Raw genomic sequence first — 27,876 nt, 5'->3', positions numbered from 1 at the left:
CAGTAAAGCACCGTTCATCACTGTAAACTGTACCTGCCAGATAGAACTGAAAGCTTAACTAAAGGGACACCAGCTTGTTAAAGGAACAGCTCTACTTTTTCAAAAATACAGAGCTCGAAACAGACATATTTAGCCTAGCTTAGCATAAAGACTGGAAGGAGGAAGGAAGCTAGGACACAACTAGCCTGGCTCTGTCCAAAGCAAAAACCAGCACTCACTTGTTTCTATGGTACCACCCACTACTACATGTCTATGTACACATGTCAAGAGTTACCACCCAAGAGAAAGCGAAAAAGCACGTCTGACGATTAGAAGAAAATGATTAAATGAAGATCTGGGTCCTATCTAAATGTGATGAACTTAGCTACTCAATAATTTTGTCTGTCTGCTGGACTGCTTGTCTACATTTGGTCTAAAAAAGCGTTAACTATTAGAGGCTGAAGATATTTGAGTTCTGGCATTGTCATAATTTACAGTGGGTTTTAATACAAAAATATTCATAACTGCAGGTATAAAATATGATTTATTTTTTTAATGCAGTTCAACATTTTGCCTTAGAGCATCACAGCAGCAAATGCAGTCAAAGGACGAAGATTAGATGACAGCAAAGATAAGAATTTGGGGAAAGAAAACAGAGCTTGCATGTTCAAAAACAAATTTGGGTAAACATGTTCCACAGAAGACCTAGATAAACAGCAGAATGGCAAGAAATGTAGAACAATAAATTATGAAAGTCCAGTTTAACCACTGAAATATAAAACTGGGAAACAGCACCTCAACTGTAATATCTTGCTAAAGGAGTTTTCTACCTGACAAAGGTAGTTGAAGAATGCAAGATGTTATATGGAAATATTAAGACAAATTTAATGTTTAAAAATGAATAACATTCAACATAAAGTCAGAATATAAACTGAACTGGCTAAACACAGATATGATAAGCTGTTAATTCTAATTTGGCAAAATATTTTTCCATAAAGCAACATCCTGGATTGTGTGTGGTAAAAGCCGTAGTTTTGGTGAGGCAGGTAGGTAATAGCGCAGCTGTTTCCAGAAGGAGGAGGAATTGTGCACGGTGTTCATGCCCTTCCAGGTGACACAGACTCCGGCCTCACTAAGAAGTTCTAAGGCCTCAGGTAAGGAACCTGATGCTGATACTTGCGCTGTCTCAGTTTTGATGAAAATCAAGCGAGTCTGCCTCTCCACAAGGGCTGCATGGATGGCACTCAGCAGGCCAGACCCCAGACCAGGATCTGGAGAGGTGGGCACCAAAACCACCGTCCGGCTCTGCTCTATGCAGTCTAACACTGCTTCTGAAGTAGCTGCAACCAAACAGACTTCAGATTATACATTATTTCATTCTTATTTTTAGGTCCATTTTCTTCAAAGTACATTTGAAAGACGTACCTTTCCCTGGTAAGACATCACGATCATAAAGACAGAGACTGTAACCAAACTTCTCTTCCAAAACACCCTCCAACCATTTTCTGTCGTGAGCATTTAGTCCTGCATCTGTGTTGCTCTCATAACACATCAAAAAGGCATCGTAGCTTTTTCCATCTGATCAAACAGCAAAAAATGGCCCAACAGCTCTGTTACTGCTGTGAAATCGTTTACAGCGTCCCAAAAAGCACAAATATGTAAATCTTAGACAATAGGTTGTTAATTGAAGTGTAACAAGTGGCTAAAAATATGACTCTCACCTGAGGTTTGTTTATAGCAGCCAAGAGTGTCTCTTAAAAAAAGAGTGATATCAACTTTCAGCTTCACATAGATGACTACTGTCACAACCATTACCCCAACAATGCCCACAATGCTGGAAGCCAGGGAAATGTAAGAAGGGCGAGCTGTAGAGTAATAATAGAAAGAATAAAACTGTTAAGTAGTCATTTGAATGTGTGCATGACAGCTGGCTCAAGTATAATATCAAACTGCCACATGAATGAAGGTCAAGATTTTATGAAATTTTGTGACTAAAAAAATTATTAATTATTCAAAAACCTTAAAACAAATTAAGCAATAACGGAAATAACTCAAAAACTATGCATACCTTTTTGGGTACGCAGAGTGACAGTGACAAAGCTTGAGGGTTGGGAGACAGATTCCAGTTTACAGCTATAGTTTTTTGATAGATCCTCTTCTGACACTCTTTGGAAGACCAGAGATGCTGTCATCTTTATTTCGTCACCCTTTTTTTCCCTGGAAAAGAAAGGAAATACCATAATGAACAGGGATTAAGAAAGACAAGCTATTTTATGTGTGTGGTGAGTGTATAATAGCTGATGCGTATCTGTGCAGAGTTTACCGTGTGAAATTGTGGAAAACTGGTAAACTGGTATTTGTGTCGACAATTGATTCATCACTCAACCAGAACACACTGTCAAAGTTTGAATATAGTACAGCTTTACAGTCAATCACCTCCTGTGAGCCTGGAAGAAGCAGTTTACACAATTTAAAAGTAGCAGTAAAAGTAAAGTAATTTAGGAAGGTATTTAATGTTTGCATGTGTATTCATGATACAAGACTGAAGCTCACCCAAAACGACATCAACTACATGATTCTCATGTGGTAAAATGATGACAGCAGTTTTCTTAGGTTCTATGCAAATAAAATTAGAAAACTTTTTACACCTTTTTTGAACACATGAATTTCAATGAAAATAAACTTGTCAATAAAGTGTTTTTCTTACTTTGTGGTTGGACCTCAAGTTTCACTGTAAAGGTCATATTATAGATTTGACCTTGATACAGGTAAGATCTGGTACAGGTGTAGACACCACTGTCTTTCTTCTCAACACGTGGGAAGTAACCGTCTTTTGACTCACCCTCCTACAAGATGAAAAATTAAGTTGAATTTAAGGGCAATAAAAACAACCTTACATGGAGGAGGAACACATTTAAAGTCCAAAAAAAACTACAGTATAGTTAAGAAAAAGAAAAAAAAGAGAGACAGAGAGAGGGAGAGAGATTTGTAAATCAAAAGCGTTAAATCATGCTGTCCCCACCAGCCCACATCTCTGCAGCTTCTTATTATGAAACAAAATCTCATTCATGCTCAAAAATCTGCTGTGTAAAATTACCTTGTGCCATGTAAAGCCCTTTCTGGTGATATTTGGAGGGACATTTACATCAGGGCAATTCAGTGTGCAGGACTTTTGAATGGGACATGACTTAGAGTACTTGGACCCCTCCTCATGCTCTCCGGACTGTGCTGTGTTTACCGTCAGTGTGATCCAGCACTGGCTGCTGGCATTTCTGTCACGTCATAAAATAAACACAATATGAAGGTTTTACTTTACATTTGTATCACAACCATTCACTTTGAATGTGAAAGTAAAGACAGCTTTAAGGATCATTTTGTTAAACACACATTTCCTCTTATCTGGTTTCCCAAAGAAGCTGCATTTGAAGAATTCACTCAGGTAGGACAGCTTTGTCAACGCATTGTGATGTATTTGGTCTTTGAAGGAGGCATTCCCTGACATGGGATGTGGCTAAACGTCTGACATTACTAGTTGGCTGTGTATAAAGCTTTCCAGTACTGTAATCTCACAAAAAGAAACAGAAGAAAAGGAACTTAATGTATTCACAAAACATCCAAAAGTTCCCCTCTCACATCCATGTAACTGAATGTGTCCCCCTGCATGACAATGAGGCAGAGCATCAAGTAGCAGTGACACAATTTGTGAAAAGACACAATGCTGCTGCTTTGGTTTCATTAGCAGACAGAGCGGATGCCTACTGCAGACACCTCCTCAATGACTTGCCTGGATGGCTGAAAGATTAAAAATGCACTTGCAGGGAACAGTTACACCACATGCACTAACTGAGCACTTTATTAGAAACATCATACTAATACTGGGTAGGGCCTCCCCTTGCTCCTAAAACAGCCTCAATTCTTCATAACATGGATTCCAAAAGGTGTTGGAAACAGTCCTGTGAGATGCTGGTCCATAATAACATGACTGCATCACATCATTTCTGCAGATTTGTCAGCTGCACATTCATGTTGCCAATCTCCCATTCTACCACATCCCAAAGGGTTCTCTAAGATTCAAATCTGTCGACCGGGGAGACCACTGACATTTGCCCACCTCATTGTCATAGTCATGAAACCAGTTTGAGACAAATTGTGTAAATTGGGCAATAAAGGAGTGCACATGGTCAGGAACCACAGGCTGTGGCAATAAGATGATGATTGTCTGTTATAAAGGGGCCCAAAGAACGCCAGGAAAACATTCCCCACGATATTACACCACCACCAGCATGGACTGTTGACATAAGGCAGGTTGTGTAGGTGGATTCAAGCTGACCCTACCATCTGCATGCCTCAGCAGAAATCCAGATTCATCAGACCAGGCTACGTGCCCACTGCAGCCTCCGATTTTATGTCGTGGCTGACGGGAGAGGCACCTGACGTGGGCCTCTGCTGCTGTAGCTCATGCGCATTCTGAGATGCATTTCTGCTCACCACAGTTGTAAAGAGTAGTTCTTTATTACTTATTTATTTATATTTCCGTAGCCTTTCCGTCATCTCCAACTAGTCTAACTATTCTCCTCTGTCTGCAGAACTGTCGCCCAATGGATGTTCTTTGTTTTTCACACCTTTCATAATGAACTCTAGAGTGTGTGGTTTGTGGAAATCCCAGGAGATCATCAGTTTCATAAATACTCAAATCTGCCTGTTTTGCACCAACAGGTTTTCACCTATTCTGATGTTTGACGTGAACATAAACTGAAGCTCCTGACTTGTATCTGCATGATTGCATGCATTGCACTGCTACCACATGATTGGCTGATAGGGTCACTCTATGAATAAGCAGGTGTACAGGTGTGCCTACCTCTACCAGGTGCTCAGTGAGTGTATGCAGTGTAAGACTGAAATATGAAAGCTTGTACTGTAGATACATTTTGTATAATATGCTAAGGAAACACAATTTTAAGATTTTAGGATGTAAAGCAAAGTGGACTGATGGGACTTTACCCCACAGAGCATGAGTAATTCCCCTGATGTTTTACAGATGCACTGAGAATAAAAAGGCTCGTCTGATAAACCAGGACATCCATCTGCCTCTGCTCAGTTGATGACATGTTGGTCAGATCCATCTTCTGGGTGGTATAACTGGTCCAGATCACTTTGGAATCACCTTTGCCTTTAAGAGAGCACTGCAGCAACGCCATCTCACCTTCCATGACCATGATGTGTTTCGTGTGGCATGCACCTGTGAAAGAGTGTCACAAATTTTAATCAATTTTACTGTGTAAAACTCTAACATGAACTGGCTTGCTGGCAGCTTCTAGTGAACTATTCACATTTTGAGTGTTGACCCTTGACCCCTGTGTGGTCAGAAAGGTTATTGACACCAGTAAAACCTGAGTCTTTGTGTTTTCTCTTTCTCAGTTTACACCTGTTATTTATTGGTTATGAGGCTGTTGTAATCCCATAGTTCCTGTCAGTTTCAACAAAACTCCCAGAGATCACATTGATTATTTAACAGTTTATTGATAATAACAATAATAAAAAGAAGAAGAAGAACTTCATTTTTGCAGTACTTTTTAAGCAAGTTTGTTTTAAGACTCTTCTTAAAAGCTGTAAGTGAATCAATCAGGGATTCAATTTCATAGTTTGCACCCACAGTAGGTGAAAGCTGTTCCCGCATTCGTTGACTGAATTGTAGGGATGGCTAATAAGTTACCATGCATTAATGTTCTCGAAGCGGTGTTATGTACTTGCTGTAGATGTGCAACATTGTCCTAAGACAGACAAGTCAATGGACCTAACCAACTTCAGTTCACACTGGAGAAAGTATGGGTTTCTCACTCTCAGTAAATGAAGTGTGACAGTTTTAAGAGCACAGTGGGAGTTCTTAACCACATCCTAGTTTCTTGGTACCAATCAGTCTAAACATGTGCAAATAAGCAATATTAACTTTAAGTGGGTTTGTCCAGTTTAATTTTACATTAGTGGTCCCTCATATATACGTTCTAAGTTAAGAAGTTATTTTGCAGATTCAGACGACAATAGGAGCCATTTATAGTTCATGCACTTCCCTTATTATTATTATTTTTTTTCCTGTCCATGTCTCCTTCCACTGAATCAGCGTTTTCTGTTCTTATTTTTGGCATGGAGACGTGCGTTGTGTGAATCTTATGACACAATCCAATCAAATCAAATACAACAGTACAGTCACCCTCTAACACCACTAAGAGCATTCTCTTACCCGGTGTTGATGTCAGGAGGAAAAGCAGAGCGGCCAGGAGGACCCTCACCACCATGATAGCCTGCGGCGGTGGACACCAAACCTTCAGCAGCGTCGTCAGAACTGACACAGCCCCCTGATGCAGCTCTGCCTAAATACAGCTGTGCATTTCCCTAAAGTTGTGGGTGATTGATGATAGAAGTGAAACGCCCGGAACCCCGTGACGTTGTCACTGCTATGTCTACACACCCAATAATTATTATCTATTATTATTATTATCTATTATTATTATTATTATTATTATCCTAATTATGGAATAATTGTTGATTTTTAAATACATTTGCCTGTTGGTAAAACGCCAACAATGGAAGAGGAACTGCTATGAAACTACCTGTGGTGCAGTTTGATGCGTCGCAGTGACAAGCGCATTGAGGGCGCCGCCGTGGCGTGGACACGGGCAGAGGGACCCACGTCGGTGAGCGCCTTGCTCAGCATGAGAGAACGAGAGACTGACTAATTTATTCCTTTATGATAACTAAAATCTAAAAGGTTACCATGGCTGTGGAATAAACGACATTTCCCTTAGAAAGGTAGAGGTGTATAGAGTATCATGAGATGGAAAAATGTAATACCTCAATGCTGTAGTTAAGCGGAGTAGGTGACCTGAGTAAATGTACTTAGTTACATTTCCTCACTCCATTCATGTGCATGTCTTCGTGAACAGCACACTTACCGATGTACAGCTGAAAGTCACAGCTACGTCGCAAAGAGACTCCTCTCATGGTGAAACGCTTCTGCTCCTCCTCAGAGCCATCGCATGAATAACAACTCACACTTTAAACACAAATTAATGCGTATCCTTTCAGACCTTGCTCTATCATTGCTTTCTTCGTGAATCACTAGGTAATTGTCACTTCTTGTGCATTATAAAGCTTATTCGGATAAAACAAATAAGATCTTACATTTGGTTGGAATGGTGACACTCAATAGACATATCAGAATAAAATATAGACAACCAGTAGACACTGTTTCATTTTAAGGTGCATGTGACTAAAGCTAAAATCACTTCTTTAAAGTAGTGCAGCAATATAGGAGGCCTAATACATTTCCACTGACAGGGGACTCGAAAGATACAGACAGAGGCTGAGGTATCCTTACTTACAAACTCCAAAAACCCTCCGTGTTCCATGCATATATAGCATTGTTTCATTGATAGTGTCAGCAGGGGTCATATTCAGAGACTTGACTGAGCTTCTCCAAACTATTATTATTCTTTTTTATAGACTGAGTGGCATTCTCCATTATGGCATGACCTTTATGTGTAAAATCAGTGGAATTTCCATCCAAGCTCAGCAAGGTGGTTTACATTCTCATAACATGACTCAATACTTTCCATATGCACTGATTTAATGTGCACGTAAGTGTCACATGTGCCATTTTCTTTTTTTTTATAAACAGTACTTTATAACATGGGAGCATTGCATAGCCTGGTAGATCAACCATAACAACACACTAGCTGACAGACACACCAACAGCAGCATCACGGTGGTGGATTTTTGATACTTTCATGAGCACCGAACTGGAGAAGGACAAATTTAGAGACTAGCCAGTGAAGAAAGTAGAGCATCTAGCACCAAATGAGCCCTGCAGTTTTGCCTCAGGGGTTGATAGAGACCAACACTAGAACTAAAAGAGAGTGAAAACTGGAGTCACATTCACCAAGTGGGCAGAAACATGACTCCAAATTTATGTTGATGTGTAGACTAGCAGTTTGTTAACAATTTCACCGTCTGATTTTGATACTATTTATGTTCAGATGTTACGTGTTATGTTTTTTCTGGCGGCGCTTGTTCATCTGCAAAACAAGATAACAGTCTTTTTCTGAATTTTTGTATCAGCAGATCATTTTTAATTTCACAGGGGATTAATAAAACAAGAGCGCAGCCGCAATGAGCTTAAGGCAACATGCCACATTTCTCAAACTAAATAAACAGGGTCTTTTCAGTGTGCTCTGCTGTTGCGTGGGCAATTGCAGTTCCAGTTATTATTGCGGACTGACTATTCTATGTATTAAAACCATGCAGATTTTTTAGGCTGTGCTGATAACAGCTGCACCAGCTGACATCCTGTTGTATTGAAAGTAGTAACAGGTGTTGCCAAATCAACCAAGACTGAAATCTTAAGGATCACAAATCATAAAATCATCATTAAATCATAGCCAAAATTGATAGCAAGGCCTTGTGAATGGGATAATCTGTAGGTTTTCCCAGCTAGCCCCACCTATAGCCTCTTTTCCTGGCTGTTTCTCACCGTAGCAGGACATTACATTTCACCACAATTCTGGAGTGATCTATCAGTATCGGGCTTAGTTTACATGGCAGGATTACCAACTCATTCATAGTAATAATTTCAGTAGAAAAATGCTAGTTGTTGTCTAGGTGTCTGGGTAACTTTAAAAAATGGCCATGTACAGTGGGGGTCAACTTTTGCCCCAGGGCCTCGAATATACTTGAATTTTCACTAACCCACCTTGGCAACCAGACTGTTACAAGCTGCTGTGCCAGGTTGAAGATTTTACTGAACAGATACTGAAATGTGACAGCTCATTTTACAGTGGCAATGGCAATGCAGTATATTCTCTGTTTCAGCTGCATTTATTGATTTTTCTTCCAGTAGGTGGCGGAAAAACATCAAGTAAGCTCATGTTCATGTTCAACTTGATCAGTTAACACAGGAAACATGAAGCAACAATACGTTTTCTGTCACCTCATGAACAGAAATCCAATATTCACTGGCTTCTTGACTCAGTTCTGGTTTTCACAGAGTCTTAAGGGAAATGTCTGGGGCCTTGAATAGGCAGTGTTCGGTGGGGTTATCAGAGCTTGTTTGCTGAAAATGGATTGCATGCCCATGACTGTGAACCATACAGTAACTCTGCAAAATGTAAAAAGTAAAAAATACTACAAGAGTGAACCATTTCACACATACACATACGCATACTTATTGTTAATATCAAAAACATTTATTAACGCGGTTTTAAAAGAACTGGTACAACAGAAATTTCTGAAAAGTGCATTTTTAACACTTTAAGAATTTATTGACTGGGGGCAGTGGTGTCTACTCCTGGTTCTGGAGAAGCTCTCTAATGCATATTTTCCATTGTTCCCTGCAGTGTTCACACCTGATCGGCCTTTTTCACCTCTGATATTTGGACATATCACAGGGGAAAAGGCTTAAGTGTAAATAAATCTATATATAACAAAATGAATGATGGCTGAATTCCATTTAGCTGTTTCTTTCAGGGTCCCGGTATTATGCATGCTGGCTCACTGTCACACAAGGGGAGTCATAACCATTTGGTTGTTAAAATTACAACTCAAAAGCCTGTGTTTTTCCACAATGACAAGTCAAAATGTCAGAATTTCCTTTTCAAGCTGATACCAAGTAAATCCCAGGCTGGTATTGCCAACACCAAATACTTAAAAGCTTAATGTATTCAGAAAAGGGAAGTAAAAAGTAGGCTATACCCATTTAAAGATATAGGTAGCCTATATAAAGACAATAACATGTCAGACTACTCTTTCTTATTCTGGTTTCCAAAAGTCTGAGACTTCTCTCCCATTCACTTCAATGGGAATATAGCCTCAGACTTTTGAACCCCATTGCAGGTAGTTAGTAGTAGCTTTACTTAAATATATATTTATGCCACAAACTAAAAGCATTCTTAATTCATTTGTTCAATATTGTAGCAGTTATCATCCTGTGTAGCTGTTAGTGTTGAAAGCCTTATTTTCGGAGGATGCTGCATGGCAGGTAGGTAGAAGCGCAGCTGTTTCCAGAAGGAGGAGGACGACGACATAGAGCTTAAGCCCTTCCAGGTGACACAGACTCCAGCCTCACTAAGACGTCCTAAAGCCCCGGGTAAGGAACCTGATGCTGACTCAGTTTTGATGAAAATCAAGCGAGTCTGCCTCTCCACAAGGGCTGCATGAATGGTACTCAGCAGGCCAGACCCCAGACCAGGATCTGGAGAGGTGGGCACAAAAACCACCGTCCGGCTCTGCTCTATGCAGTCTAACACTGCTTCTGCTGTAGCTGCAACCAAACAGACTTCAGATTATACATTATTTTATTCTTATTTTTAGGTCCATTTTCTTCAAAGTACATTTGAAATACGTACCTTTCCCTGGTAAGACATCACGATCATAAAGACAGAGACTGTAACCAAACTTCTCTTCCAAAACACCCTCCAACCATTTTCTGTCGTGAGCATTTAGTCCTGCATCTCTGTTGCTCTCATAACACATCAAAAAGGCATCATAGCTTTTCCCATCTAATCAAACAACAACAAATAATTGTCCAGCAGTTCACAGCCATGCTATTTCAGAACTGGATATTGGTGAAGGTAGAAACAACATTGACACCACCTGCTCCATCACAACCATGCAAATGCAAATCTGGGGAAAATATAAACCTATAAGTCGAAAGTTATTTGAAACAAATAGCCAAAAATATGACTCCCACCTGAGGTGCTGCTATGGCAACCAAGAGTGTCTCTTAGGAAAAGACTGATGTCAATTTTCAACTTCACACAGATAACTACTGTCACAACCATTACCACCCCAGTGCCCACAATGCTGAGAGCCAGGGAAATGTAAGAAGGGCGAGCTGCAGGGCAATAATGGAGAGACAGTTATAAACATTAAACATATTAAAAGTAGTAGACTGGAAGATGTCATATCAAACTTTAATGTTGCTAGAATGATGAGCTTTGCAAAAGATTATTGACTACAAACACTTCTGGAAACAATCATATACAATAGTAAAGCCAAACTGTAAACAATAAAGCCAAAGCTTTGTTTAACTATCTATATGACATACATCTTTGGGCCAGAGTGACAGTGACAAAGCTTGAGGGTTGGGAGATAGATTCCAGTTTACAGCTATAAATTTTTGATAGATCATCCTCTGACACTTTTTTGAAGACCAGAGATGCTGTCATCTTTATTTCGTCACCCTTTTTTTCCCTGGAAAAGAAAGGAAATACCATAATGAATTTAATGATGAATGATATAATATACAGTATGTACATAATGAATTATTTCATGTGCATATGACAAACTTGTTGTAGTAGCTGAAACACTGTGCAGTGTTTACCATGTGAATTTGTTGAAAACTGGTAAACTGGCGTTTTTGTCCACAACTGATTCATCACTCAACCAGAACACGCTGTCAAAGTTTGAATATAGTACAGCTTTACAGTCAATCACCACCTTTGAGCCTGGAAGAAGCAGTTTACACAATGTAAAATTAGTAATTTAGGAAGGTATTAAATGTTTGCATGTGTATCCATCATATAAAATGGAAGCTCACCCAAATCTACACGAAACACATCATTGTTGTGTGGTGAAACTATTACTGCAGGTTTCTTGAATTCTGTGTAACAAAAGGAGACAACTCTTAACACCATTTTTAAACACATGAACAATGAAGATAAACATGTCGATAAAGTGTTTTTCTTACTTTGGGGTTTGACCTCAAGTTCAACTGTAAAGGTCATATTATAGATTTGACCTTGATACAGGTAAGATCTGGTACAGGTGTAGACACCACTGTCTTTCTTCTCAACACTTGGGAAGTAACCGTCTTTTGACTCACCCTCCTACAAGATGAAAAATTAAGTTGAAGTTTTAGGCATGAAGGCAATGAAAATCTGTTTTAGCCTAAACTGTAGGAAAAACATCACACCATTGCAAAGTTTTTAAAAAGAAATCATGAATGATGCAGGGTGAAGCTTCCCATTTCACAATCAAATCTCGTTCACGCTCAAAAAACTGCTGTGTAAAATTACCTTGTGCCATGTAATGCCGTTTCTGGTGATATGTGGAGGGATATTTACATCAGGGCAATTCAGTTTGCAGGACTTTTGAATATAACATGACTTAGAGTACTTGGTACTCTCTTCATACTCCTTGGATTTTGTTGTGTTTACTGTCAGTCTGAACCAGAACTGGCTGCTGGCATCTCTGTCATGTCAAAAACAAAAGTATTAATATGAAGATTTCACATTTAAATCTTGAACATTTTCCAAAGACTTTGAATATGACAGTAAAGAAGGCTTTGAAGATCACTTTCTGCAGAACTAAAGACATTCCCACCAGCCTCAGCTGTACATTGTTACAAATGTTAGCATGCTAACACTCCACACTAAGGTGGTGAACATATATATATACATAAATATATACAGTATATAATCTGTTAGCATTGCTATTGTGAGAACATGCACGCTGATGTTAGCATTTAACTCAAGTATTGCTGCTCTTATGAGTAGAGCCTCACAAAAACTGCAAGCGTGGCTGTTGCCCAATAGTCGTGTATATTGCACAATGCATAGAGCTTATCTCACTGAAATAGTAAGCAACAAGTTCATTGCAATTTGGCTCAGTGTAGCAAATACAGAAAACATATCAACATTGTATAATAACTGCTAATAGACATAACTGCTGTCGAACTTCGTCCATCAGTCATCTTTGTTGGCTAGCAGCCAAAAAGAATTCTTAGGGATAAAATCTGATTCATGCCTGAACTATTCATGCCCAAATATTTATAGACTTGTTATTAGAGAGTTCAAGATCACTTCAAGAATAGTTGAACCTTACCCCACAGCGCATGAGTAATTCCCTTGATGGTTCACAGATGCACTAAGAATCACAAGGCTCTTTCCATAAACCAGCACTCCCATCTGCTTCAGTTCAGCTGAAGACATGTTGTTGGTCACATATGTCCTCTGGGTTGTGTGACCTGTCCAGACCAGTTTGGTATCACCATGGTTATACCCTCTGTAGCGAGGGCACTGAAGCATCACCATCTCACCTGCCTCTGAATATATTTCTTTGGGTCTCAGGGGGGACACACCTGCAGGAGTGTGACAAATTTTAGTTCAAAAATATAAAAATTAAAAAATATTAAAAAATATAATTATTGTGTGCTCACAAGATCATTTAAATGTTGCTGTTTAGTCTTGTAATCAAAATATACAGTATATTAAAGGACAATTTATTGTCGTTTATTAATTAGAGATTTTTTTTCACTTCTGAATAGTTTGTGACTATTTCTTGCTGGGAGTTAGATATGAAGATTGAAATAACTGTCATGTCCGTATGGTAAATATGAAGCCACAGCCAACAGCTGTTAGCTTAGTTCAGCACAAAAACTAGAAACGGGCAAAACAGGGTTATGTGTGAGACTATGTCGTGGCTACAGGCAGTCACGCACTGAAATTCTGTTGTCACGGTAAAGTTGCCACATAACCAACAGAAACAAACAAAGTCACTGTGCCATCCAAGAAACAGTCCCACACATAACCACCTGTAAAACCACCAACTGTTATCTGTACACTTGATACTATACAGTGTTATGTAATTAAGTGAGCGAGTGAGAGGTGCTGGTAGGTGGACATTGCCACCTTTGGACAGAGCCATGCCAGCAGTTTTCCCTGGTTTTCAGTTTATGCTAAACTAATTGTCCCCCTGGCTGTAGCTTAATATTTACTCCACAGACATGAGAGTGGTATTGAAGAAGAATGAGCACATATCCCAACAATAAAAAAAAAAAAAAGTTGAGTCACGATAACAGATTTTCTCCTAGCCACCATTTATTCACATTCAGCGACACTGTCAGTATTAACAGGGTACCATAGTATATACTGTAGGTAGTGTAGGTCACCCTTTGTGAAACTAAATCTTGAATGTGGGGGATGTAACTAATAGGAAACGAGAACACTGACTTCATCCCAATTTCTTTGAGGCTATTGGTCTTGTGATTTTCTTTCACTGTGGTGGAACTGACTCATAACAAACTAACTATGTTTCATAACCATGGTGATATTTCACATAGGATTGTTGATATTGTGTGTTGTAACACTATGATACTATACAGTGTTATGTAAAAGATGGTTAACAATCTCACAAGTTTGCTTTAGTTGATGAAGAGGGAATAAAGAGCAATCTTTGAAAACACAAAATCTGTTCCGAAAGATCTTTTAATGTCTGTTCTTTAAGCTTTTTTTCTGTCACGCATTATTGGCATTATTGCTTATAATCATTTGGAATAGCAGTTTGAACCTTGTATTATTAACAGTGTTTGTTTATACTAGTATTAGTTGGCTATTATTTTAAGAAGAAGTAGACAATACCCAACTAAATTTAAGACTTTTTAGGAGCGTTATAATGGCAGATAGACCGCAGTGTGATACCTTTTTCACAATTAGACCAGTAGGGAAAATAAGGCAAACAATTATTTAATAAGTATATTAATTTATTACAATATATATCACATTTTTGTCAATGTTTTGCAGCTGTATTTAACAATTACAGCTGCAACAGCTAGAAATGTATCTAATCATTTGAGCAGCATCACAGTGTTTGCTACAGATGTGATGGAACTGAGTAAAATCCGCTCTCATACACTCACACCTGCAGCTTATAAATATGTTGCATCTCCTGACCCCGTACAACCACAAACAAAAATAAATATATAAAAAATATAATGTTACTGGCAAGGAAAAATATTCAAGACCTCTGTAAATGAAATCTTTTTTTTTTCTTTTTTTTTTTAAGGGACTGAATTTATTGTCATTCAAGACTTTCTAAGACTAGCAGATAGCTTTACTGCTGTAATTAACTGGGTGATAAGTGATTATCCCCATGTTCAACTTAATATTACTTTACTTAATATTTATTTACTTAATGTTTACATTTACATTTAACATTTAAAATATATAACATCTAATAGTCTGGATTCACCTGCTACAAGTACTGATTTACCCATTATTCCAAATGTCTAATTAATGAGAAATGAGAAATAAATGACATACTGCAAGGAAGTGGTCGTTTTCTCACCTGTCAATAACGCCAGGAGCAAAAGCAGAGGGGCCAGAAGCATTTTCACCATCATCACGATGTAGCACCTCTGATGAGGGACCAAGACGAACGACGTCCTCCCACAGGTCCTCCTTTTTAAAAGAGCAGCCGCGCATAAACGAAACTACACGACTTGCGTTAAAGCGGTGAGTGACCTTTTCACGTCATTAATATCAGTCCGAGGCTGAAAGTGAAAATACGCGATGGAGCACACACTAAATCCCTGCGAAAACCACTTGCCCTCTGCGTCAACTTCAGTTCAATAACCTATTGTTCTAGCGAAGATAAATATTTCTACATGGGCTGTTTATTAAGGATTACATGCACATACATATATGTATATACACAAATGAGTGTGGCTGTGTCTGTGCTAATAGGTTTAAAGGGCTATCATTTCGGCTATTTATATAAATAAATACATATATTTTTTCTAGCATTCATGAGCACCATCAAAACGAAACGAAGTTGTTTGGGTCTCAGTGGCAAACCTAAAGCTGTTCTAATGAATTATGTTTAACTGAGCTTCAGAGCATCAGTGATTTATGAGCCACCAACAAAGAAGTAAAGCAATTAAATAGTCTGCAGCTTTTTTTTATAAACCAATTATAAATGGTGCCTAATCAGAGCCAATATGATTAATAATGCCATTGATAATTACATGGCCACCGCGGCTTCCTGAATTTAAACAGCTTCGAGTTCAGCTAATTATAACAACACAGGGTGAAACCCGAACTCGTAAAAAACCTGCTCTGCTGTGTAGGTTGAGTCACCCACGGTGACAGAGGCAGTGCGCTGGAAACCCGGCTCTGTGCGCAGCAGGCTGTGGAAACGCATGACAAAGGCAACTCAAATCCCCAAGTGTTTGTCTTGAACTCTGATGCGCACATCCAAGCGGGGAGAGAACAGGAACTGCAGAAAAGTTAACCCAGGTTCATCCTGCGAGAATTTCTCTGACGCTTGAGACAGAGATGACTAACATACTGCGGTTGGTGTCGGAGACCTCGGACGGCCGGACTTTACCGACACTGTCCCAGCTCTCTCAAAACGGTCGGACACAAGTGTTTTCATGAGAGTGCGGTGAACTACTCATTCATACTTTTCACACACTGCTGATCATGTGTGCACGTCATTCACGGCGTCCCAACTTCATGTGTTTTCCAGATATTGACTGTATTTGGGCTGATGTGTCTGCCTACGTTGAGCGTCAGATGACATCACAGAAGGTTAAGTTATCTATCTATCTATCTATCTATCTATCTATCTATCTATCTATCTATCTATCTATCTATCTATCTATCTATCTATCTATCTATCACCTAATTGGTTGATCTTTTGTAATAGGGGGTCCATCTGGCAGGACTGGGGACTTTCACCTTCTCTCAGCAAAAACTGGATGTTGGAAACAAGTTCACAATGATCCAACGGCCCATCTTCCTCCTGGCTGGGAAACTGCTTCAGTCTCTGGGTTTAAAGCAGGCCAGGCCACTGGCTGCAGGTGAACACAATTTTAAAGACAAACAATATAAATGTATGCTGTGACATGCTATAATATCATTAGGGTATACATACTATATAGACTATACAGTATATAAGCAAATCATATGGTTGGGTTAAAATTCAATCCAGAATTTTTAATTTTAATTTTAATTTTTTTTACCCTATAGCTAGTAAGTGAATAAAGGTTGTTGCCAATGGTAATTCTACAGACAGGCTCCTGTAGCTGCATCATCATTGATGACATAAGGACTAGCTTGAGATTTTGGGAATATACTTGCCAAGAATTCGATGAGATGACTGATGCTATATCCGGTAACTGGTTATATTAGGTTACCACAAAGACAAAAAAAAGGGGACTGTTATGTAACAAGACTATTTGATGGCCAAAAGCAGTAGCTAAATTAAATCTAGTTTGACCCTGAAGTTGCCAGGCAGCTAACAGAAATAATCCCACACACAATCTCTTGTAAAACCACACATGGTCACTTTTTACATATTTTTGTACAGGTTTAGCTGAGAGTTGGCATAGCATAAAGACTGCATACAGGGGAACACAGCTAGCCTAGCTTTGTCCAAAAATAACAAAATCCGCCTACCAGCACCACTAAAGCTCATTCATTAATATGTTATGTCTTGTCTGTTTATTCTGTACAAAAACCAATGTATAAAAAAGGCCAATCACCATAGTGGCTTCGTATTTAACGTACAACAGTGTGCGGTATAAATTTTCTCATATCTTGTCAAGAAAGTAAATTGATGTATTTCCCTAAATGTCAAAGTTTTCTCTGACTTTTTTTTGACTTGAGGTGAGAGAATACAAACAGACCTCGTTACCCTGCAACTCTTCATTATTATTTCATAGTGAACTATTGTAGAGGACAAAATTATTTACACAGATTTTTACACAGTAGCGATAATTTGAAAAACTGAAAATTGTGCCATCACATGGATAAAAGTTCAGGAACCTTCAGGGAAAAGGATTATATGCTGGAGAATCATAGCTGCTCTGATTAAAATAGATATGCAGGCAATGAGATATGGATTTAAATCATTTAGTGGGGTGGATTAGACAGCTTTGCTTTACAAGTGTGTTGGATACATTAACAAAAAAACAACGAGGATTTGTGTGTGTGTGTGTGTGTGTGTGTGTGTGTGTGTGTGTGTGTGTGTGTCCCTTGCAGCAACACACCTACCAGTGGTGCAGCTAAACTTTACAGCTGTGTCACAGGAGAGTCCGTTCAGTCGAGACGTAGTGGAGGGCTGCGTTAGAGAAACTCTTCTGCTCCTCTTCAGAGCTTTGGCCTCTGAGAAAAACGTGTTCATCACCTTCCAGGGGATTGGAGTTCTGTCCTTTAAAAACAACAAGGTTGCATAGATGCTCGTACTGTATTTCTTATGCTGTGATTCATATTGTGGACTATGAAAGCTGGTTTTTGATTAAATCAAATCTGGTTTGATGTACTTCAAAAGGTCCGGATGAAATTCAGCAGCGATTTTATTAATGCCGTGGATGGAACTGGTAGGCTGCTGTTAGCTTTTAAGAATGTAAGTAATGCATGTGTATTTGCATGTCACAGTACATGATGATATTGTATATATTATTGGAGGTCAATGATACTTTTGCCTCTCCAGAGACCTGGCAGCAGTGTGTCTTTACTGTCTGATGGACTGTCCAGGCTTCAAAGACCACAGACTGCCAAGCCCATCATCCTGCCAACTGTCTGCTCTCCTCAGGCAGATGACAAAGCTGGTGACAGAGATGGATGGTGCTTGTCACCAGCTGCTGACCAGAGGAATGCAGGAGGTAAAAGAGCCTTTACACGAGGCTGGCAGCCGGGGTTGGGGTCTGATAGCACTTAAATGAATTGAAATTAAGAACCAACTCAAATCCAAATCCTTTCACATCTCTCATCAACTTGCTGTGAAGAAAATCGACAATTGTTCCTCACTGTGAGGCTGAGCTGGAGCTGCAGTGGCTGCAGAAGCTGGAATAAACATGATGTAGTGGAAATGATCTTAGTTCTTATTTATCATATAGGCAATGTGTACGAACTGCTTTAGGGAAATAAGGCTTATTTGGTTTCTTGCTGAAAGGTCAGGCAACCCTTCAAATATGAAGCTACGGTCAACGGCTGATCAGCTTAACATAGACTGGAAAGAGCAACAGCTACCTATCTCTGTCCAAAGGGAACAAATCCACCTAAATGGCATACCTAAATGATAATATTTAACACATTGTATCTCTTTGTGGACTTCATGGAGTCTCAGCTGATTGACTGAAGGAGGCTTTTATACATATGGGCAGGGGTGACGTAACATTAATGTAGGACCTGGGGCTACAGACGTTGCTGGATAGCTCCCTAGCTGCTCCCAGCAGCAGCAACAGCACCTTGGAGAGCGCTGGAGCTTTATCCTGTTTTTGATTATATTTGGGATATGGAACATGAAAAACCTGGTTATTCATATGCCTGTATACATGATCATAACAGTATCCAGGTTTCTGGTTGTGTGCCCGCAGGTGTGTCTTATATTCGCACCATCTCAGCCACTACATTTATCCAGGGTTCAGAACCCTGGATAAGGTGTTTACATCCCACAGTATCCTGGTTTACTCCAGGTAGTATATCCAGGTTTCTTGAAACTGGGATAAAATGTTTACAAATGCAAAACATAACCAGGATACTCCAAAAACCCAAACTTTACCCGGATATTAATGTAGATCTAAATGGACTCCCTGTTTCTAGTAGTTTACAGTTTGCTATTGTGAAAGAATTCATTTTGCTCCATGAATAGAGTAAGCCTATATATGGCTAGTAACTTCCCTCCAGTACATGGGCGCCTGGCCATGTTTTAAATAAATGGTAAGGCATCTAAGGATCCTCCCCCAGAATAAAAATATAATTTGAGATCAATTTCCTGCACTTTTACCCCACCTAACCTCTTGGATGAAGTCAAGAAACAGCTCCCTGCAGTAGTAGATTATTGAAGGTGCTATGAAAACTAAGAACTGTATATAATTAGGTGGATCAGGACAGGAAAGTGGCTATTATATGTTTGAAATTATATTTATCAAAACATCATGTAGCCTAAAATGGCAGTAGGTTGCAGGCCTCAAGACCATCTAGGTCAAACAAGTACAATTTATAGACTAAAAATAAAATAACTGCACCTACACTGGAGTCCAATATAGGTGTGGTGGAGCATTTTATACGATGTTTTGTATCATGAGACAAAAAAGTAAAAAACAGAAAATAAACTCATGTCTCGTGAGGCCCCTGGTTGGTCAGAGTCGGGTTGGTCTGGACAGCCTAAGCATTAAGGTGCCACTGCATTTAGGCTGGCTGTTTCCCCCTGTTTCCAGGCTTTATGCTAAACTTAGTTAACCACTGCCTTGCTGGAGCTTCAAAATGACAAAGTATTATTTTAAACTGTGTTGTAGCACTAGAAGATGAACTGGTTGCACGAGCAGGATGAGGTGAAGCACTCATTCTCATGATATACAAAAGAACTCAAGCATTTACTTTAAATTGTATGTACTATTGGAAGTGTTGAGGAACAGACAGTTCATTGCAAATAAAAGACTAGATAAGTAATTAGTCAGAGCATTTTACCAACTTGGGACTGGCTTTTGAAAAGTCAAAAACTCAATAAAACAAACAAACAAACAAACAAAAAACAAGCAAAAAGAATCTTAATTCAAAAACCAATTAACAGGGTGGAAAATAAGTTGAAAGCAAAAGAAGAATAGAGTTCAGAATGGCAGAATCAATAATGATAGATGTGGAGCTTTCGAATGAAGAGTGAGCTAAGTGCAGTTATGTGTAGGAACACTGAACCCACTCAGAGTGTTGTGTGTCTCTACAGAAGTTCCCCAGCAGAGAGAATCTAAATCCCATCAGACACTGCAGCCTGCCAAGATGAAAGCTGTCAGCCTGTTTGAGGAGCTCAATCCAAAGCCCCCTATCGAGGCCACAGACAAGTACTCCACACACACAGAGGATAAAAACACACAGACACACACACACACCACTGGAGAGGTTCAGTTTGCAGTGGACCAAGCTGTTGTTTGCGGGTGGATGAGTCAGTGAGAGCTGAGAGCTCAGTGGGGGTCTTATATTGTTACTGCCCCGAGACAGCTTCCAGCTCCATCAATGATGCACAACTACCTGTGGGACAGATTCATCTTCTGTCACCACCTCCCTGCACTGTGAGCTTCCACACACTTGCACACACAAACACACACACACACACACACACACACACACACACACAAATTGTCTTGGTGAAAATAGAATCAAACTAAAAAAAAACTTGTTTAAAAAGAGTAAAAGTAACACAACCTGCCTAAAGCTTACATGGGGTAAGCTTTAGCAATGATCTGACAAAATAAGTGTCACTCTCTTTCATGCACGGTACAGTATATGGTAGTAAAGTGTCTGTTTCCACTCCCAGGCAGGCCACCTCCATCTCCCCGCCAGAGGTCGCTCCTAAAGTGGAGGAACCTCATGTGAGTGGTAGCTGCTCTGGCCACACCCGTGCTGGACAAGTGAGTGTAGGTGCATTCATGTATGGTGTGTAGAGTGTGTAGAGTGTGTAAGTGTAGATATAGTCTGTTTTTTTTATCATGGTCTCTAAAATTTGTCCTGGTGGAGTGACTAGGAAATTGGATAGAAATTAATGTCATTTATTAGGAATTAGGCCCTCTCTCACCCAGTGTATGCTATGAGAGGCTCCAGCCTTCCAGAAACCAAACATAATAAGGAGGGATGGATTGCATTTTTAAAAAAACCAAAAACTAAACTAAACAAAAACTAAACTAAAAGAAAATAGGGCTTGACAAAACTAGATTTAAAGTTTTATTGTTTTTAGGGCAGCTCAGGTCTCTGTCAAGGGAGCTGTGTCTGTTCTCAAATATGAATCACTGTTTTCATTTCCCTGCCTTCCAACTCACTGTTGTGATTCCCATGGTCTTGTTTTCAGTTCCAGCATGCAGCGGTTTCCAGCACAAAAAGACCTAAAAACTCACTGAACACTACCTACTCAGTGTTGAATGGCAGACACAGTGAGCCAGTAGCTGGCGTACAATGTGGTGCAGTTAGAAGCTAAAGAGCTCAATATTTCCCCCAGGAGTTAGTGTAGGATAAAACACAGCTAGAAAGTGGACACAAACACAACTCCAAGTAAATGATAACTTCCTCTCTGTCTGCTTAATATGTAAATAAACAGCTGTTCGCTGGTTTGTTCACCATATCTATTATTGCAGGTTTAAGTCGTTTGTATTCAAATGCCTGAGAGGAAAATGACTACAGTATATGTTTAAACCCAACAAAAATGAACTGTTTACATTGCTGATCCTGTGGCCTCTTTGTAGGAGCTGTGCTACTTGTGTATGCAGCGGGCCCAAAGAAACGTTCCAGTTTACCTGAGGGAGCAGCAGCAGGCAGAGGAGAAAGCTCAAGAGAAACTCTTACTGCTTAAAGAACAGCAGAGAGACAAGCAGCGCATGGAGGAAGAACAGGTGTGTAGAAAGAGTCTACAGCAACACAACAACATTTACACACTGTATCTGCTGAACATCAGCACTCTACCATCTTCACAATGACAATGTCTGATATACATATAATTTTTTTTCACAATTTGTGCTGAGGGGACAACACGGACGTCTGAATCCAATAGCAATCCATATATATATATATACCAAATACCAATCCATATACACGCATACATATACATATCCATATATGTATGTATATTTGGTTTCAAGTCAAAAAAGAAAGGGTATCAGAAAACCACACACACAAGGACTGAGGATGTAGAAACTGTTGGTTCCACTGGCAGAAGCAGAAGTAAGATAAAACTCAAACCATTAGGTCAACAAAAGTAAAAGCAGCACTAACAACCTGTAAAAACAAAAAAGGAAGAAGAAATCTCAACAATTGAGGAGTTAAGGGTGGTTCGTTCTCTTGTCTGTACTGGGAAAGAAATGTGGAAAATAATAATTAAAAATTAAACAACTTCAAATGCCTTGCATGTCGTTTCTATGAAAAATATTTTATGGTTCAATAAAACAGCTTCTAAAACATATCAGCATGTCCCAAGAACTGATTATGGGGCCAAAGCCCTCTGAAAGAACTTCATTTATACCCCGGTGAGTATACGTAATTCTCTTTTGTGATGATAAAAGGCATTTGTTTTTGTGTGTTTATCTGGCAGGAAAAGCTAAAGGAGCAACGCGAGCATGCAAAGCAGGTTGCTACATTCAACCTGCAAATTTCAGAGCAGAAAGAGAAGACTTATTGCCCTCTGCACCCTGTGAGTAGAACCTGCAGCCAGTTGCACCAGCTGTAACTAAGTTCAAACTTTGCCTAGTTATAGTGTGTTTACTTCACCAAATTGAGCACATGTAAAAGACTAGTTTTTGGTAAATATTTACAAACACTATCTGGCAGATATAACTGTTACATACTGAGGAGTAAAATAGTTAATTTGGTTGCTGACAATATATGACATTTCAAAAATGCTGGCCAAGAATAATGTTACCTGAGAGGATTTCAAATTATATTTCACAAAAACAGTATATATCAAATACTGTTAGATTAGCTTTATCAGATGTTTCCACTCACTACTATCACTGTCTCACTATCTACACAAACGTAGATATAAATGAGAGCAAACCTTACCCACATTTACAAAGGATTGGCAGTGAAGTTTGCCTAAAAACATTATTTCTGAGGGTTATATTACAGCTTAGTGGTGCTGCAGAAACTTTTTGTTTAAATAGATGAGAATTTATCTTGAGATGTTTCATAGCAACCAATTTACACATTACTAGTCTTGACTAGCTAAGACATTTCTTAGCTGAGTAAATCACTAGTTTGAAACCAGCTAGTAGTTACTATGAACCTAACAAGGACCTTTAGTACAAACTTAGTTAAGTATTTCTATCTGATGGTGCAACACAGTCCTAGACATCTTTAAGATTTCAGCTACGGTTGATGTGGCAAGACCCATGGTAACCATGATAACGGCAAGCGCAGTTGATTACTACAAGCCCCAGAATTCTGGAGGCAGCAAATGGTTCTCCAGCAGCTAACAGCAAAAGCTGTATCTGATTACAGTGCAGCCAAACAAATACGTTCTTTAATAAAGAAGTCAGTAAATAATTGAGATAAATTTACACTGCAAATCATTTGTGCGTGTGTGAATGCTGAACAACAAATAACAAATTGACATATCTAACAATGGAATATATTATACAAAGAGGTACTTAATGAAAGTAAATACATTAAATCTCTCATAAAAAGCTGACCATAGATGAAAATCATGAATATCTTAAAGATTATTACTTTACTTAATTGCCTTTTTAAAATTCAGTGTCTTCTCTGGGCTGCTTAGACTTCATTCATCTTCCCGGCTCGGCCACTCACTCCTGCAAAGAGGATTCAGCAGCATTGTTATATGAACGATCTTGAGAGACAGATAGAGAGCCGGCGGCAACACGAGACTCAGGACCAGCAGAGTCATCTTCTACTGGAGCGTCTAGACCATGTCCAGCTGGTGCAGGAGTGAGTCTGCAACAGTGGTACTGCTCGGGCATATGAAATAATCATCTGTTGTGATAACCAGTGTGTCATATGGTGTATATGTGTGTGTTTTAGGATAGCTTTGAAGAAGGCTCAGCAGCTCCAAGAGAAACACCAGAGAACTAAGCACTACAAGATGGCTCTGGACACTCAGGCAAGAAAAGTTGACTTTCAGACTCAACATTTTGCAAAGGGTGTTGTTGAAGTCTTCATATGGCTTCACAAACATAAACAAATCAGTATGAGAAATGATCACCAGGGACATTATGTGCAAGGAAGGGAGTAAAATAGTTTCACATTTGATCCAACGGTGATTCATTTCAGATTTATTGAATCTCCTGAATCTCTGAATACATCAAATAAAAAATAATTTAAGACAACATTATGAGTAATAAAGTTTTGAATAATTCTTGTAAAAAGACACAATCGGCTACATTTGTTAGACTGGTTATTCTTAACATTTGACACAATTTGATTGGGAGACCCCTCACAGCAGAGGTTACATCCTGGCATTTAAGCAGAAAGTTACAAGATGAATATTCATCTTGTAACTTATAAATGTTCTTGAATTTCTACATGTTTAAATAACACTGCAGGCAGTTATGGAGAATACATGGTAATTGGTTTTCATTATAATGTTTTACTCTGGTTAACGACAGATCAGGTGTTAAAGTGCTTTAAAGATACATTTTAGAAATGAAATTGAAATTTTATTCTGAAATTATTTTGTCTCTCTCTGTATTCCTCTCTGAAGTTGCTGATTGCTGCATAATCCCACATCAGCATGGGATCAAAGTTGTTAAAAATGTGCTATTGTGTTGCTCAGGATGAGGAAGGTCATAGGTCAAAGGAAAGCAGCGAAGACCACTGCCCATCCTGCCTGTCAAGAGCTCGACTGCAGCCATGCTGCCCATAAAAACCACTTAAAGCCGGTTTCACATGTTTTTATCTCACATGACACAGTTTACTGTAAAGCTGGGATGGGCTAAAACATCAGAAATGTGCCATGATTTTGCAGACCAAAATACTTACTTTACATCTTATATAATAATAACATCTAATAACATCTTGTGCTCTGTCTAAGAAAATATTAAGTCCTATGTTCAACATAAAATCATGATAAAAAGGATCCAGTTTCTTGATGTATTGCATTGTATGGAGTCAGAGTCACATTATGTTATTAAACCCTCTGTTCAATAAACGTGTTTTGCCAATTTACGATACCCATTAAAAGAAATAAATTCAACTGCAACATAAAATGGACAAGCACAGATTGCATCTGTAGGCTTTCAGGGATAATTACCCCTTCACAGTTATTTAATATACAAATAATACAAGGACTGACAAGGAAGAATGTATAGAACTGAAAATGACCTTTTTAAGAAAAGCTGTCCATCCTAACTGTGACTATGTTAAATCAGTGGAACAGTGCAGAGAGCTTGCATCCTAACCAACAGTTTTTTGGTGGATCAAAAGTATGTTTGGGCCCTATGTTCAGCAGGCACAGGTGTTGTGTACACCTCTTCATCAAAATAAAAATCACATATGTAATAATTTCAGGAAGAACGCGGGGATGGGGGGCGGTCTGCTCTATGGTCACTTTACAACTGAAACAAATGGGTTTCATCTTGTAGGTGCGGGATAAGAAGTACACAGACCCTCCAGAGTGTCAGGCTGACAACTCTTGGTTCAACCGCTGTGAGACAGCAGCCAGCAACACAGAGAGCCGAGAGAGGGCACAGAAGGTCACCTCTGTTTCTCACTGCTGCCTTAAATATTGCTTTTTAGTGTGGTTGAACTATATTTAAAGTCTTTGTTTTTTGCAGTGGTGGTAGAGGTACTGAGATCCTTTACTTAAGTACAAGCACAGAAGTGTTATCAGCAAAATGTAATAGAATTATCAAAAGTAAAAGTATTCAGTTATGCTTAAATCACTGCTTTCAGGGTATTTCAGTAAAAAGTATATAATATTTTTTTCTAAAATGTTGTTAAGTTCAAGTACCATGAGGTAAAATACATGTACAGTACTTGAGTAATGCACTTGGTTATTTTCCAACTGTTTTTTAATTGTTCTTTTCTTTTTCCTTTTTTTGATTGACAGTCCTACAAATAGTCCCAGAACTGTTAAAGCATACCTTGTTTTTAAATTGGTCTACTACATGTTGAAGTTGATGTGATGTTATTCATACTTGCAGCTCTTCCAAGTAAATTTCAGTGCTGCCGCTCAGAGGAAAAAGGAAGAAATGCACAATCGCCAAGCACAGCTGGAGAAAGAGAGGGAGATGCTCAAACACAACAAAACAGAGTGAGTAAAGGAAAGAGGTTAAAGGGAAATGAAAGAGAAGTTTAATAATGAGGATGTGGAGTAAAAAAAAGCAGTAGCCTTTGTCCAAAACATTTTTTTCCTGAGTCTTTCTTTCTTTGTCTCTCTCTGGTATGTTTTCCCTCCAGACTAATAATGGACCGCATTAATCGCTTTGAGAAGAAGCGACACATCAGTAGGTCATTGGAGGAGGAGTGGAGTCGCAGTGTGAAGCTCAAACACCAACGAGAGGAAGAGGAGCGGCGCCTCCTGAGGTGTGTGGATGTAGGCTCACCTTTAGCCTCCATCAGCATTCACCCACACATTTACTTGTATTCATAAATTCAAAAGGTGTGTGGCAAAAATCCACACACAAAATTTGGCACTTAGTCTGATTAGCATGAAATGTTCAGTAACTGATGTTTGTCATCATTTTGGGTACAATGGAAACAACTGACCTTTTTAATGTTTACAATTTATTTGTTTTTCTTTTTAATGGTTTGACTGAATTTTAATATTTCAAACTTTGAAAGGCTTTCTTTTCATTTTGAGCAAATTATCTCCTGAGTTCTGGTAAGGACTGAGCTTTTCTATTATTGCTGTCAGAATTTGCACACCACGCTTTTGCTTGTGTTAAACCTGGGATGATGCACCTTATTACTGACTTGCCTCCACAGATGCGTTCATTTTTCATTTATTATTCCATTCTTAATTCTGTCTCCCTGCGGTCAGGTCTGCCGGTCAGCTCCTCGTAGATAAGCTTGCACAGTACAGGCGCTGCTCTCAGTGCAAGAGGAGGACCTCTAACTTGGGGGAGACCAACATCTGGAAGGACTCTCATTACCTCTCTGGCTCACAGTTCATGATTTGATGAACAGTGCAGCCTATGCCAGCACTGGGGCATCAATACCTCACAGCCTAAACAAGACCCCTACCTTTCTTACTCATCATGTGATGGTCACTTAAGATTAAAATAATGTGTTAAGCACATGTGAAGCATACTTGGATGTTATGCTCTGCAGTATTCTCTGTTTTAATGTGAGATTTATTCTTGCTCCTTTCCTGAATTAGTCATTGGAGTTTGTGTTTATTGCAATTAATAGAGTTGTCTTTTGGTATTTTGTATTATGAAAATAACTAAACAAACAAATTAATCTCTACTCTGTCACGTAGTTTGGTGCAGAGGACCAGTGTGTTAACATGAAACTGTATTATTGGAAACAAGCTGGGAAAGGCTAATCACAAAGGATTTACAGTGGTTAGCATCAAATTAATGCATTGAAGTACTTTGCTAACATTGGCTTTCACTTGTTTCAGAACAAACAAAAATAGGCTATTTTCAGCTATATCAGCTAAAGGAAAGTAAAAAAAAAAACA

The 27,876-nt window shown here is 39.0% G+C and overlaps 3 protein-coding genes across 7 annotated transcripts; 1 reads left to right on the top strand and 2 right to left on the bottom strand.

Annotated features, from left to right (window-relative positions):
• Window positions 1-504: 504 nt before the first annotated feature.
• On the bottom strand, window positions 505-17,962 carry LOC139627728 (interleukin-18 receptor 1-like). Of its 3 annotated transcripts, XM_071488765.1 has the most exons (11): window positions 17,808-17,962; window positions 16,491-16,606; window positions 4,981-5,218; window positions 3,077-3,251; window positions 2,687-2,825; window positions 2,533-2,595; window positions 2,303-2,426; window positions 2,048-2,196; window positions 1,701-1,844; window positions 1,405-1,557; window positions 505-1,319 (listed from the first exon to the last, which is right to left on the bottom strand). In XM_071488765.1, the coding sequence occupies exons 3-11, from the start codon at window positions 5,193-5,195 to the stop codon at window positions 949-951; spliced, it is 1,533 nt and encodes a 510-aa protein (XP_071344866.1). In that variant the 5' UTR covers window positions 5,196-5,218; window positions 16,491-16,606; window positions 17,808-17,962; the 3' UTR covers window positions 505-948. The 3 variants fall into 3 exon arrangements, with proteins under 3 accessions (XP_071344866.1, XP_071344865.1, XP_071344867.1); XM_071488764.1 differs by lacking the exons at window positions 16,491-16,606; window positions 17,808-17,962 and adding an exon at window positions 6,218-6,402; XM_071488766.1 differs by lacking the exons at window positions 16,491-16,606; window positions 17,808-17,962 and adding an exon at window positions 6,218-6,348 and having other exon boundaries at window positions 5,183-5,218.
• LOC139627727 (interleukin-18 receptor 1-like) lies at window positions 7,469-15,216 on the bottom strand. Its single transcript, XM_071488763.1, has 10 exons — window positions 15,097-15,216; window positions 12,856-13,111; window positions 12,048-12,222; window positions 11,720-11,858; window positions 11,570-11,632; window positions 11,354-11,477; window positions 11,078-11,223; window positions 10,721-10,864; window positions 10,377-10,529; window positions 7,469-10,291 (listed from the first exon to the last, which is right to left on the bottom strand). The coding sequence occupies exons 1-10, from the start codon at window positions 15,149-15,151 to the stop codon at window positions 9,921-9,923; spliced, it is 1,626 nt and encodes a 541-aa protein (XP_071344864.1). The 5' UTR covers window positions 15,152-15,216; the 3' UTR covers window positions 7,469-9,920.
• Window positions 15,135-27,876, top strand: LOC139627725 (coiled-coil domain-containing protein 81-like). 3 transcript variants are annotated; one of them, XM_071488760.1, is made up of 16 exons: window positions 15,135-15,263; window positions 16,279-16,340; window positions 16,459-16,612; window positions 17,796-17,980; window positions 18,085-18,159; window positions 18,247-18,418; window positions 20,479-20,593; window positions 21,067-21,166; window positions 21,986-22,132; window positions 22,828-22,926; window positions 24,010-24,179; window positions 24,273-24,351; window positions 25,832-25,942; window positions 26,393-26,502; window positions 26,649-26,774; window positions 27,232-27,876. In XM_071488760.1, the coding sequence occupies exons 2-16, from the start codon at window positions 16,326-16,328 to the stop codon at window positions 27,368-27,370; spliced, it is 1,797 nt and encodes a 598-aa protein (XP_071344861.1). In that variant the 5' UTR covers window positions 15,135-15,263; window positions 16,279-16,325; the 3' UTR covers window positions 27,371-27,876. The 3 variants fall into 3 exon arrangements, with proteins under 3 accessions (XP_071344861.1, XP_071344860.1, XP_071344858.1); XM_071488759.1 differs by lacking the exon at window positions 15,135-15,263 and adding an exon at window positions 16,039-16,164 and having other exon boundaries at window positions 21,067-21,160; XM_071488757.1 differs by lacking the exon at window positions 15,135-15,263 and adding an exon at window positions 16,039-16,164.

This window comes from Trachinotus anak, unplaced genomic scaffold (genome assembly GCF_046630095.1).
Source record: "Trachinotus anak isolate AG129_WGS33_773 ecotype Australia unplaced genomic scaffold, CSIRO_AGI_Tana_v1 ptg000011l, whole genome shotgun sequence".
NCBI classification, from domain to species: Eukaryota; Metazoa; Chordata; class Actinopteri; order Carangiformes; family Carangidae; genus Trachinotus; species Trachinotus anak.
Note: the sequence above shows the minus strand (reverse complement) of the source record. Positions and strands in the feature narration are given on the sequence as shown.

Coding starts and splice junctions, on each gene's coding strand:
- LOC139627728 (XM_071488764.1), bottom strand. CDS start 6,272: ATGGTGGTGAGGGTCCTCCTGGCCGCTCTGCTTTTCCTCCTGACATCA. Junction 5,219..6,217: donor CCTCCTGACATCAACACCGG/GTAAGAGAATGC, acceptor ACTCTTTCACAG/GTGCATGCCACACGAAACAC. Junction 2,427..2,532: donor TGTAGTTGATGTCGTTTTGG/GTGAGCTTCAGT, acceptor TGCTTCTTCCAG/GCTCACAGGAGGTGATTGAC.
- LOC139627727 (XM_071488763.1), bottom strand. CDS start 15,151: ATGATGGTGAAAATGCTTCTGGCCCCTCTGCTTTTGCTCCTGGCGTTA. Junction 13,112..15,096: donor GCTCCTGGCGTTATTGACAG/GTGAGAAAACGA, acceptor ACACTCCTGCAG/GTGTGTCCCCCCTGAGACCC. Junction 10,530..10,720: donor TTGCCATAGCAGCACCTCAG/GTGGGAGTCATA, acceptor TTGTTTGATTAG/ATGGGAAAAGCTATGATGCC.
- LOC139627725 (XM_071488757.1), top strand. CDS start 16,086: ATGACTAACATACTGCGGTTGGTGTCGGAGACCTCGGACGGCCGGACT. Junction 18,419..20,478: donor TGACCAGAGGAATGCAGGAG/GTAAAAGAGCCT, acceptor GTGTCTCTACAG/AAGTTCCCCAGCAGAGAGAA. Junction 22,927..24,009: donor CTTATTGCCCTCTGCACCCT/GTGAGTAGAACC, acceptor TGGGCTGCTTAG/ACTTCATTCATCTTCCCGGC.